Consider the following 12,959-nt stretch of genomic DNA (forward strand, 5'->3'; position numbering starts at 1 on the left):
AGTGAAAACCAGACCTCTCCCATTCTGCCGAAAGTCGTCCAAAATCCCACCCACCGCGCCAGTGTACGTCGAGTTTGGAAGCTTGTTAATAATAATCAGAAAATCATCCACGTACCGAAATACCTTTAGCACACCTTTCCCATTAAAGCTCTGCTCAAGGGCGCGGTCAACAAAAGTTAAAAACACATTACAAAGAACCGGGGCAACACAAGAACCAATGCATATCCCTTGTTTCTGGCGATAAAATCTGTTCTCAAAAGAGATAAACGTAACACCAATATAAAACTCAAGCACACGTATAAAATTATCCACTGTTAGACCACTAGAGTTCTGAAATCGCACAACCCCACTTTCTTCAATAGCATCTCTAACAGCAACAAACAGGGCAGCATGAGGCACCGAATAAAATAAATCTTCCACGTCTACAGAGAATACATAGCCAATCGACGCATTATCCTCGAGAAAGCTCACTACTTCATTCGAATTCTTCGTTAAAAAGGGGTCTTGAATCTGCAGTGAATTTAAATGCTTCTGAAGGTACTTGCTTAATACATGCTGCCAAGTACCATTTTCACTAACAACTGACCTAAAAGGCATATTCAGCTTATATGTTTTAGCCGTAAAAAACACTGAGAGAGCATTGCACCTGGTATTAACAATATCATTTGCTAACCTGTCGAGAATCAAGTCTTTGCACAAGGCAGCCGCTTTACCCTTCACTCTAGTGGCGCTGGACTTTACTTCCTCGAAATTCTTGGCGATCGCATCTTGCACTCTCCTGTGGTATTCCTCTTCAGTCAACACCACGAAGCCTCCTTCCTTGTCCGACTGAAGCAGTCGTAACTTATTGTGCTGGAAGAAGGATATAACCTTCCCCCACCCATCCTTGGAACGGCCTGCATAGGTCCTGACAGTTTTCATCAGCGCGTCCACACCATCAAGTAGGCATCTTTGTTGGTCTTCTCCTGCAGCCTTCCTAGCTATTTGCCGATTCGGCGCGAGCAATTCATGGCCCGGTACACTTGGTTCCTGACAGAATTTGGGACCCTTGCTTAAAATATTGGAAATGTCCCCCGGCAACACCGCATCTCCAACCACTCAGTAGCCCGACGAACACTGCTCTGCCTGCCCTCAGTCGAATGCAAGGCTTGGTTCAAGGTCTGGGCCCAGAGGAATTCCGTCAGATTAGCCGAACACTACAGAACGAACACTACATTACATTTCACTTCGTCGTCATCACTACCTACACCTTACTTGCCTTACCGGGCCTACGTGGTTGCCAAACCCCAGCGAGGACCTGTAGTGATCCGTGGTCTTGCTGACAATCGATATATTGGACGCCACCGTATTCATACTGTCAATTAAAGTATACCCCCCCCCCCCCCCTCTTGTATGGGGAGAACGCATTATGAGCATTTATACTTGATACGCATTATGACTTATCTGGTATGATACTCAATTACACTAAAGGCAATTGATCTTCTCGACGAGGGAATCTGTGCGAAGCAAAAATCCCTGTTCTTTATAATATATTCACTGAGGTTTGTCACGTCGAGCGCTCAGCAGTAGTTTCGACCAAAAGCTAACAATAATAGAAATAATAGCGGTTTTTTCATGTTTCAGAGTATTTGTACGTCTTTCCTTCCTGAATTACGAATGTAATTCAGGCGATGAAATACCAAATTTACTAAGCGAACCAGCATGACAGTGAACAATAAGGGAGACCTTGTTGAAAATCACAATAGTGTATTCATGAATGGCATATATCTTATATTTCAGCGACGTCAGTCATACTGAAGATTACGCCTTTGCCATGCATGAGGTCATCAAGGAAAAATGGGAATGGCAACGTCCAATCACGTATGTGTTTCTAAGGAGCAGCGTTCGCAGCCAGTTTCAGCACTTCTGTTAGCGAATGTTGTCATCACTCATCAAACCTCAATCAACACATGTTTCCATGCGTTTACGACAGTTCTGAGTTTATTATGCACCCACTAAAGCGCTCAGAATACTTCGACATTACCATACTAAAAAACGGCGCTTTGAAGAGTCTAGCTTCCGTAGAGTAGGGACCACGTGAAGAGAGTGGTAAATATTTTGCAGTGACCAAAGATTGAAGCGAAAGAAAACGGATCAGCTTCACGAGTCATATAAACACATTCCGAGACTCTTAGTCAGGGAAATACATCAAGCTATCCAGGAGGAGAATATAATTGTAGAGGATTTAAAGCATTGCGGCATTGCACATAAAATGACGGTCTGCCGTTTTGATCAGGAAGCCTTCTGACCTTTCCTTGGACTTTTCTTTACCGGCATTTTTTTTTTTCTAGTGCGTTGTGGTGCAACTGGAAATATATTCAATGATAAATTCTGTTGCTTCAATGTTATGTTGCTTTATCATTCCATCACACACAACTATGAAGCTCAAATTACCCAGCGCCCTCTACTACGGCAACCCTCAAAGTTTCAGTCATATGAGGGTATTAAACACCATAATAAAAACGAAACAAAACAAAACATCTATGCCAAAGTTTTGGCTTTAACCGAGGTAATTTCATGCTATCATTGGCCCTCTGACAGTGACCTTTGTCGATCTGTGCCTAATACAACCTTTCAAGTAACAATCAATTGCAAACTCCTAAGGCATTGCATCTAGGAGCTTTCTAAGTGGTATGCCTCTAAAACATGTTCAGCAGTTTCAATTTAACAACATAGGAGTCAATGGGCAGAAAAAAATACGAGCGCAACCTCGGAGAAATAGGCGAATCTCAGTCGGGAATGACTTAAAGTGTTGCCATGAAAGAATACAATGGTTAACCCAATGTATGGTTTTATCTCACTTACGTGATGCACTTTAAACTCTCCTGCAGTGCAAAGGAGATCGTGGGCCTCCTGATGCTGTTTGGAATCGGCCTTTCGCTTGCAATTGATACAGGCCGTTGCTTGGGGTACGTTTGCCTCTAGAAAATGCCCATTGCCTTGGACTAATCATATATTCCTATATATACATTATCCCTTTATATTTCCGTCACTAAGTACTCTCGCTGAAAATTAAACAATATGTATATTTTTTCGGTTGCTCAGAAGTAACCCTGGATCTGCTCTCGGCACATTCGTTTTAGAGCTAAAAGATGGCCGGGATATATACGCGATAGCGTAGGTTACCAGTCCAGTTTCGAAGCCAGAGTTAAAGGCTTATACTCTATCAGCTGTGACGAGAGGTTAGCACGAGTAAACAGATCACTTCCTTCACCCTGCTCAATTCTTGGAGAAATTTTTCGTTTCGATGCTCAAAACAGTCGTCGAAGCAACTAACCTTCCTTCAAAGACCTAGCAAATGTTGTTTATAGTAAAACTTATGCTTAGGCTTGCAGTGTTCCGGCAATGAAAAAAAAAAAAAAAAGGGCCTTCGAAACTGAAGTGCGGCATCACATCCTTGCTTTCTTTCTTTTTGTTGTTTTCCTACTGCACGCCACCAGTCCTTGTGCGTTGGCCTGACGATTCAGGGTTGACTAAAACTGATGATGTGAATATTAAAAGGCTACCTAAATACGGGTCACTACTGATGTATTGGATGTTATTGTGCCTGGGAGAGAATAAATAGTGTGCATGATTAAGGTAACATACAGAAAGCGAGAAAAGTGTGTCAAGAAAAAAATGCAAGTTGTAGTCGAAATCGCGAAGAAGAAATGGGCAGGTTATGTAATGGGAAGGTAAGATATGCTTTGTGCGCTATGGATGATTGGATTATAAGAAGATGCATGCGTAGCGGGGGCGGCTGAAAATTATTTTGTGAAGGAAATTATCGGCGATTAAATAGATGCAGCTGGCACTGGGCCGGGTTAATTGGAGGGCCGTGGGAGAGACATTTGCCCTGCTGTGGGTGTTGTCAGGCTGGTGATATGGTGTTTGGATCTATGGAAAGCGCCCCAACCTCACTGGACACTTAGTAGAACGTTAATTTGGGCCAATTGGTAGCGATTCATAATATAAACGCATCAAAGCCGATCGACAAGAGAAAGGAAAACAACGGACAAGCGCTAACTCACTGCTAAGGGTTTCATTCGCTGAAACTTTTATATATAATAGAACAAGCAAGGGAACGAAAGCAAATGTACCATAACACATAACTAAAAGCCACACAGACATGCGCACAACCCTCGAGCATTCTTGAGAAAATGCATCTCCTTATCGCGCAGTAAAACAGTTGGTTTGCTGATACAATTCGCTTGTATGATACAATTCTATCGAAAGCCTTAACCACTTCCCGTGTTGCCTGACCTTTGTGGGTGTTTAGTATCCGTGTGTGATAGAATAATGCAGTGCAGTGAAAGATTCACTACAGTATGTATCAGCAAGCTGTTTGAACTTAAACGATCCAGAGGTGACGGTGTGGCTGTATAGCTTAACCATGTATGCCACCTTTGGAGTACCACCGCTTGGCCTTTGATCTTGATCTTGTACCTTTGACCTTGAGCTTTGATGGCGAATACAGCCTCGCGTGTTTCACCTTGTAGTTCAAAGTGTTCTTGACTCCAAAGTCTCGGCAATTTAATCGCTTTAAAACCAACTGTGGCCTTGTCTAAATCTAAGCCTAACCAAATCAAAACCAGGTAAAACGATCCTTTCCCTTTGCCAGGCTAAGTTCAGCAGGGTTACATCTCAGCCATTTTTCCTTTGCCCGAGAAGAAATGTATTCAAAGGCGCAAGCGGAAGACAATCAAAGTAAAAACGAAATGCACAACCAATACTGCATAGCAACGCAGGTGCGTATCACACCATTGTATATTTGTGGATGATTTTCTTTTCGTATCCGGAGGACGTGCTCCTGATAAGAATCTGAAAAATCTAGTCCTCGTCATCCGAAATTCAAATTAATTTAGTGCGTACTTGGGTGCTCGGAGGGAACTCCGCAACAGTAGCGCGCCGGAACGCGAAAGCACGTCGGAATGAGGCCTTGAAAAGTCGGCGTGCCGAAGAGACCGATGAAGAGCATGCTTTATGTTTAGACAAACGCAAAATTTGAAAACATACACCGCATTCTTGTGTGTGGTGTTTTCTATGCTCACTCTTGAAAAGCATAGCAAAGCAACTAACATAACAGCATGCGGTCTCACAGCGTCGACTCGACCACAATGTCCTCGTTGTGCGCTATGGTGGCGGTTGGCTTCCCGCGGGCGTTGGGCAATCCCATGCTGACCGACAGCGCCATCAGCTGGCGGCTGGTTCTGCGCTGCTTGCCCTGGGACCTGGTTCTGGTGCGGCTAGGAGGAAGCGCCCTGCAGCTGGTAGCCAAGGTGCGCACATTACTACACGATTAATAGGGCAGGCAAGCACAGCTACAGGACATAAAGCTCCATGCTTCATTCATATGGGTGTCCTCACTTCAATGTGCAGATATGTCCATAACTATTGCACGCACCTCTGTCAAGGCCAATGATTCAACCTGAAAGAAAATCCAACTAAAATTGAAAGATGGCAATACTTCATTGAAGAAGGCACACCGAGCTCTGAATATAACAGGCACTCAGTTCAGCGATGGGAGCTGTGTTTTTCAGCTAAATCGACGACCGACAGCCAGGCATCTCAGGGGAGCGAGTGAAGCGAACAAAAACAAAGAAGCGGAGAGGGCGGAGATACACGAGAAGAGACAGTGTAAAAAAGATAGTAGAGCCATGGTAAAAATGGCTATCACTCGAATCCATATACTTCGAGTCAAATAAAATATAAAAATCAGTTTTGCTAGTAGAGGCTGGAACCTGGCCTACAGAAGCAATGTGGCGCTCACTAACTAGTTAAGCGCGCCTCGCAAGTGATGTGCAGAATTTGTTTGGCTCGTCACTTTAGATTATGTGATTAGCAGGTGCAACAGCAAATACTCTGTGTATATGAAGACAGCCTGTCCGGTACAGAGGATGGGCTAAAACGGGAGCGCCAGATAAAGAATTGCATTCGCCGTTTGCAGCCGAGAAATAAAACTCATTTTACGCGTCGTGTGTGTGCCAGGAGAAACAGTAGATTTTAAGAGGGACGCATGTAACAGAAGTGGACAGGTATTAAGTGGTATTGGCTGACTGTGCGTACTGAGCTGCTTGTTTAGCGGGTACAAATGTTTCCCTGAAAAGTTATGTGCTTGTATAACCGAAAAGGAGAGCCCTGTGGTGGTAGCACTCGTCTCAGGCCAAAACTTTTAGAGCTTAAATCAGGGATTACTTGCTATTACGTAAGGTAATCAAGGAATGTGATCGTAGACAGGCATTACACACACTCCCAGAACAATTTTTCAGCGTATTGGAGACCTTTATTCCCTAGGGTACGGTAATTTGTCGTTAGAAAGGCAACAAAGAAATGTTTTCTCCTGACGGCTGTTTCGGGCTTGGTAAGGATTATCTTTGAGCAATAGCTCTACTCCTCCGGGCACATACCTGAGGATCGCTTGGTTCCGTCGTTGTGACCTTTCAGCTGAGCCAAGGTCAAAGTGGCGCTTAGCCTATCTAGCGACAAGTCTCGTCCAATGTGTTGTGGCATGACGACAGCTGGTGCATGACCACAAAACTAACTACTTCACCATCATTAATGAAGTTTGGCTTAGAAAGGTGAAAAGTTTTCAGTAAAGGGAGTGATTATGGGATAGGCGCTCCATGGTCTCAGCAGAACAAGTAGTATCAGCAAAACAAAGAGACGTATCCCTCGTCAAACTTGGTTAACCCCTTTTAACCATTGCTAACCGTTTGTTTAGCTGGTAAAAGTCAGCCAATCAATTTTAGTGAATCACAAAACAATGTTATGTGTCATATACCGAAAAAAAAAGTACGGTACCAATATGTATTAATCACTAAATTACGAGCATGTGTGCACGCAAAAACTGTGAACTGTGATGCGTGAACCTACGTTGACTTATGTTATTACGCAGCATTCCGGTGCTTCCTCGAGGCTTCTGGAGACTGCGCTGGCGGACAGCATCAGGTCCGAATTGCGGCCTGAATGGTGTCTGATTGCGCTGCTCGCTACCACAGCGGTGGTCGCTGAACTAGACACCACGGACATTGACCCAAAACTCGTCAGGAGCCTGGTTTTTCTGGTGAGAAAGGACACAAAAAAATTGGCTATTTTGGCAATTGTGCTGCCGTGATATTCTTTGGACAAAAATGAGCTGCCTGCAAAAAATTGTGCTGTTTTGTTCTGCTCCCGCGATATTAACGCAGTGTTGTAAATTTACCATCTGCAGTAATCATCAAACCACTCATTCCTCTGTGAAGTATTGCACTACATATATTGCACTGGTTTTCAGAACACATTGAATGTGTTCGCTTGAGGTAAACATAATATCTTTGTGTCGTCTCTGCTGTATAATATTTCTTGTTTGTGAACCTTTGACGCTGATTCATTATCTCGCTTACCACGGGCGAATTTCACCCATCTCCGTCACGGCGCAGTTGAATGTTTGCTGACTGTGTGATGGTAAGTGAGGAAATATCTTACAACTCTGAAACAGCTACATGCACTAAAGATGACGGGGAATAATCACCATCGGTGTGCATGTAATAGCGTAATGTGTTTCAGCGGGGAGCTTTTGTTTATTATTTCTAAGCGGAGCGCAGACCACGTGAGTGGGCCAGCTCGTGCTTTGTTTTGCTGTCTTGAATGGATCGACAATCCAGACAGTACGCCTGAGACGTAAGTCTCTGCAGCTGGGTTTCATTTTTGTAACGAGTAATGCAGGTTGAAAACATCACATAGAAAAGAATGAAATCGCGGTAATTCATCTTGTTCTCGTCTTCTATGCGTAGTGTTTTGAAGTTACATGTGATCTCGAGTTAAAGTATTGCTCGCAGTGCAGGTCGTGCTATAGAGACGCCCTCATGAACAAATAGAAGACGTTTCAAGCAAGCAGACGTCATGTATATGCATCTAAATCAAAGGTCTTTGATATGTGTGCTCATAGTAGAGCGAGAAGAACGACCGACGAGAAACAGGCAGTACCCTTACGCCGGTACTACCTCTGGCGGCCGCACGGTACATAACAGTTTGGCGGCTCATCGTAGGTCGGTTAGATCACCTCTTTTTCACCGTTGTCTGTATCCTTACATCGGTTGAAATAATGAAACCGCAATTTTGCCAAGCGCGTCTCCAACGGCTCAGGCCTAAGAGATCGATTGCCGCAAAAAGACTGCGTTTGTTCGTGGTCGCAAACGCCCCAGCATCTCACAAGCACAGTGCCATCACTCGGAAAAATTGTGGCACACACAGCCTTTGAGAAATGTTAAAAGTTTGAACCCTGTAGTTAACTTCCTGTAACATCTACACTTTGATCTTAGGCGAAAGGCTGAGAAGCGATCTTCGTAACATCTAGGGAAATGCTATCATTCTGACGAGGAAGGAACAGTTCTTGTTACCCTTTAAAAGCTACGTTCAGAACGCTGCAGGAGCATAACAAGCTATACGACGGGGTGCTGAAAAGAAGTCTTGGAAAATGCTGTACGTTTTGCAAAAGGAACCGGGACTATTATAGCGGTGAGGCTCACCTTTTGTCAGCGCTCACGTTTCTTGCGCGTATTCGCAGGCGGAGAAGTTCGAACGCCACCCTCTGTACTTCGCGCTGCCCGTCGTGATGCAGTCCCGCTACGTGCTGCTCATGCCTTACACGCGGCCATCGCTCATCTTCCTGCGCCTACACGGCAACGTACGCAGCGCGCAACTCGTGAGTTTGCATCCGTTTCTCGCTTTTCTTAATGATAAGCACTCGTAGGGTCACCTTGTGGGGCTTTAACGCAATAGCGGGAAAGGTATCTTTTTGAGGAAAATTAGCCGTTGGCATTGGCGATGTGAGCGAAGCGCCACGAGCATTGCTCTGGCATACAGACGGTATACATGCCGTTTGGCATGACAGGCCACTGACTGGTCAGTGAGCTTTGTACGTCACGAGAACACGGGACCTTTCCGAGTTGGCGGAAGCTGCTAACTGCTGCCGCTTCTTTGAGACGGGAAGGCGAGATGTAAGTTTCACACTTGACCGCTGGATCCCAGACCATAGGACCAGTGCACCGTCAGCATGATGCCAATATTGTGTCAATGTGGAGTGTGCTTTCACGAATCGGTACCCGGCCATGTCGTCAGCCAACAGCCACCTGCCAAGGTCATGACCCGTAATAATTCGCTCATAACGTCTAACAATGCCGGCTCTTGTGCATAATGGGGCCTTAAAGTTGTTGCGTTAAAACTGGATTAAAATTAGCGCTGCTTTCCGGCCCCGCTTTTAAGAGCGCGATGATAAATAAAAGATTGAGCACGAAAGATTAGCCGGTACCCCCCCCCCCCCCCCCCCCCCCCCTTCGCCCCAAAGAAAGAAGGCAATGAGGGAACGGAGAGGCCATCACAAGCTCGAAAATATGTATGAGTCTTCATAACATCCTTCATCCATCGTTTGGTTTGTTTAATGCAACACCTGGTGGCCCTACACATACCTGGAATTAAAAACACATCTGGAGTTGCCATAAAGGCTCATTTTTCTCTATCATCCTTAGAGAGAGTGCAGGGATGTGTATACTCGACGATCCGAGGCAGGTAGAACTTGAAGCCGTTGGGGAAGATAACACACTAGGAGCGGGAGCCGAAGGTGTCGCAGGGAAATGAAAACAGAACCGCGCATATCCTGTTGACAGCAAAGATTCTTGGATAACTGCAATTGGAACCATGATGTGACAGCTAGCCTCGGTAGCTTTTGGCCCATCTTCTCTTATGAAGAAGGCCAGTGCGTAGCAAGCCTAGATATAAGAGAATGCGTCGATTATTAAGAGCACCGCAGTAAAAAAGTGATGGAGTCCGTGTGTCCGTATGTTTCCATCAGGTGAATGACATATTCAATTTCTGCGGTTCTTCTTGTGCGCCAAAACCTCCTTGCCCGACGCCACGTATATTGGCGTCAAAAGCTATGGCTATTCGCTTGGTTCTTAATTCATGTCTCTTATTTTCATTTTTTTTTTTTTTTTTTTTTTGCACAGCTCATGATTGGAATCCTGATCAAGGTCGCTACCTTCGTCTGCTCCGTGATTGCAGCCAACACAATGCTCCTCGTGTAGCTGCTGCAGACCTAGAGCTCTGTTCATTGCTGTGTTTTTCATTTCTCATTTTTTTCTGGGAAGCTACTTGTTCATCAGTATATCTCTTTTGATCGTAGCCATCCCGGTGGTGATCTCATGAGACTTTATCGTCATATGCATTGGCGCTTACTATATTACCTGACTGTCCATAATCCAGTTTAAAGACATTAATCAAGCTATCTTTATTAAGATAGAACTGTGTGGCAGCTCGTCGTTTTCCCGAAAAGAACTTTAGATAAGTTTATCTAATTCTTACTTTCCCCTTTAGCTTTACCTCAAAATCTAGGGCGTCCAATACGATTTCAATGACTGCGCTAGAATAGCGGCCGTTATTACGTTTACAAGAAATCGGTGTATTATAAAATAATTTCCGTTGAGAATATTTCATTCCCGTACGGTCCGCGGGAAAAAAAAAGTTTTATATGTCTCAGTGCCGCATGAGAACTCCTTCAGTGTTAAGGAGTAGTAAGATGATGTTCAACAACCAGCGACGAGCTCAACGTACTTCTGCTGTGAATTCCTAAGTTATTGTGAACGATCATATACGTGTACGTAATTCACTCCCGGTATCTCCTGAGCTACAAAGACTTCAAATTTGCCTTATTAAGTAACATGGTAGGGGATGTCCGCCGACAGTAAAAATTATAAATAAATCGTACTGACATTCTTTCAAAATTTTCGAGATTTTTTTTCTTTAGTAAAGCGATCGCACACATCTGAGGCGTATTATAATGCAAATCGAATAAAGGTTTTGCGTGCTTGCTTAATTTCCTGCGGGGAATAGCGGCGAGGCCATCTTAATAGCTAACTTTTTTCAAAGCCTTTTTTTGAACATTAGAATTGTTTGTTCCACTGTAGATCAGAGGTTATTGTTAATTCCAAGCACTTGTAGCTGTTCACGACGAACAGAGGGCGAACTTCTTAAGCATTAAGAGGAAAAACTTAATGCTTCCGGGTTATAGACATTTAAAGAGTTTCTTCGGTATTAATACTCATCTGCCACGTTGAACAGCAATTTTGAGTTTTAGCTAAGGCATATTTAAAAAAAAAAAAACGCTGGCCACAAGGAGTTCATATTTCATGATGTGTACACAGTCGTCGGCAAACAGCTTGATTTTAGCAGGAATCTATTTAACAATGTAATTTATAAATACTAAAAGCACAGTGGCCCAAGCACTAATTCTTGCGAGATACCGGAGCTTGCCAAAGCTGGGCTCGAACACACATTGTCGATTGTTATGGATTGAGATCGAAACGATAAGTACGCCTGTAGTCCCCCGCCCCAAACAGTAAATCGTTTTTAAAGATATTCTTCAGTTTGAATAACAACATTGTGTGTGAGATACGGTCAAGTGCTCTTTCAAAATCTAAAAAACATAACATCTATTTGACACTGGTTATGAATGGCAGCGGCAAAGTACTGAATCGCCTCCAGAAGTTGGGTCACTGTAGATAAGTCCTTGAGAAAACCTTGTTGCCGGTTGTCAATTGCGTTATTAGCTTCCAGAAAAGCTTATATGTGTCATTACTGTTTGGTTTGGTTTGGTTTGTGGGGTTCTATTCCTAATTTACATCAATGATCTGCCTTCTAACATGAAATCTAAATTGATATTGTTCGCCGATGATTGCGTCGCATACCGCGCCATGTGAGATATAGATTTCAGTAAGGCGCTTGATACACTAAATCATAATACCCTCTTTGCAAAACTCAAACTTTGTAGTATACGTGGCCATGCTCTCATCCTTCTCAAGTCATATATGTGCTCGCGACCCCAATATGTTGTTATCAATAATTGTCGTTCCGATGTGCTACAAATATCGAATGGCGTGCCACAGAGCAGTCTTCTGGTTCCTATACTCTTTAACGTATACATTAATAATATTGTTATTATATGCAATCAGATAAAATTTATTATTTACGCTGACGACACTAGCTTATTCTGCTCCTCTACTGATATTAATCAACTAACGGATTCTGCGAATAAAGTACCCACTTCTCTGAAGGAATGGTCGTTCTTAAATTCTTTGACGATAAACAAAGAAAAAACAAAGGCAATAATATATCATTATTAAGTTGTATTGATAAGAAATGCGTCTGTAAACGATTCATATTTTTTATTTTTTCTTGTCATTGTATAATTTTTGTTCTGTTTCAAAGCACTGTCTCATTTTGTAAAGCGTGAATTGTTCGTTTTATTTCGAACAAACTGCCGCTGCTGCTTATCGTCGACTTTACGGGTGGCGAAGTCCGTCAAGCGGTCATTACGAACTGCTTTTTTTTCGTCACGACAAAAGCGGAATAAACATTCATTCATTCATTCATTCATTCATTCATTCATTCATTCATTCATTCATTCATTCATTCATTCATTCATTCATAATAATAATAATTGGTTCACAGGAAGGGGAATGCGCAGTATCTGTCACACTTGCATTGTGGACACCTGAACCGCGCCGTAAGGGAAGGGAGTAAGGTGGGAGTGAAGGTGGAAAGAGAGAATGGATGAATGTAAAGGGGGAGCCGTAGTGGAGGGCTACGGAGTAATTTCGACCACCTGGGGATCTTTAACGTGCGCTGACATCGCACAGCACACGGACGCCACTTCGTTTCGCCTCCATCGAAACGCAGCCGCCGTGGTCGGGTTCGAACCCGGCCACGGCGGCTGCGTTTCGATGAAGGCGAAACGAAGTGGCGTCCGTGTGCTGTGCGATGTCAGCGCACGTTAAAGATCCCCAGGTGGTCGAAATTACTCCGTAGCCCTCCACTACGGCTCCCCCTTTACGTTCATTCATTCAATAACTAATCAAGACGACACGTGCACCCTCCAACAAGACCCAAAACGCTATTCACTTTGGTGT

The 12,959-nt window shown here is 43.8% G+C and overlaps 3 protein-coding genes across 3 annotated transcripts in view; 2 read left to right on the plus strand and 1 right to left on the minus strand.

Moving 5' to 3' along the window:
• The window catches only part of LOC146202210 (uncharacterized), a 46,614-nt gene extending 42,430 nt beyond the window's left edge, over positions 1-4,184 (minus strand). The window contains exons 1-2 of the mRNA XM_084600409.1: positions 4,148-4,184; positions 124-1,097 (exon numbers count right to left, since the gene is read on the minus strand). Of these exons, the coding sequence (XP_084456535.1) occupies positions 124-1,097; positions 4,148-4,184 (1,011 nt within the window). The remainder of the gene's footprint in view (positions 1-123; positions 1,098-4,147) is intronic.
• The window catches only part of LOC146202211 (uncharacterized), a 140,856-nt gene that overhangs the window by 6,644 nt on the left and 121,253 nt on the right, over positions 1-12,959 (plus strand). The gene's annotated exons all lie outside the window — the stretch shown is intronic.
• LOC146202212 (Na(+)/citrate cotransporter-like) lies at positions 5,136-10,318 on the plus strand. Its single transcript, XM_084600416.1, has 4 exons — positions 5,136-5,297; positions 6,914-7,081; positions 8,564-8,701; positions 10,002-10,318. The coding sequence occupies exons 1-4, from the start codon at positions 5,136-5,138 to the stop codon at positions 10,077-10,079; spliced, it is 546 nt and encodes a 181-aa protein (XP_084456542.1). The 3' UTR covers positions 10,080-10,318.

This window comes from Amblyomma maculatum, chromosome 1 (assembly GCF_055883805.1).
Source record: "Amblyomma maculatum isolate TAMU_Amacu chromosome 1, ASM5588380v1, whole genome shotgun sequence".
Taxonomy (NCBI): Eukaryota; Metazoa; Arthropoda; class Arachnida; order Ixodida; family Ixodidae; genus Amblyomma; species Amblyomma maculatum.

Coding starts and splice junctions, on each gene's coding strand:
- LOC146202212 (XM_084600416.1), top strand. CDS start 5,136: ATGTCCTCGTTGTGCGCTATGGTGGCGGTTGGCTTCCCGCGGGCGTTG. Junction 5,298..6,913: donor CCCTGCAGCTGGTAGCCAAG/GTGCGCACATTA, acceptor GTTATTACGCAG/CATTCCGGTGCTTCCTCGAG. Junction 8,702..10,001: donor ACGTACGCAGCGCGCAACTC/GTGAGTTTGCAT, acceptor TTTTTTGCACAG/CTCATGATTGGAATCCTGAT.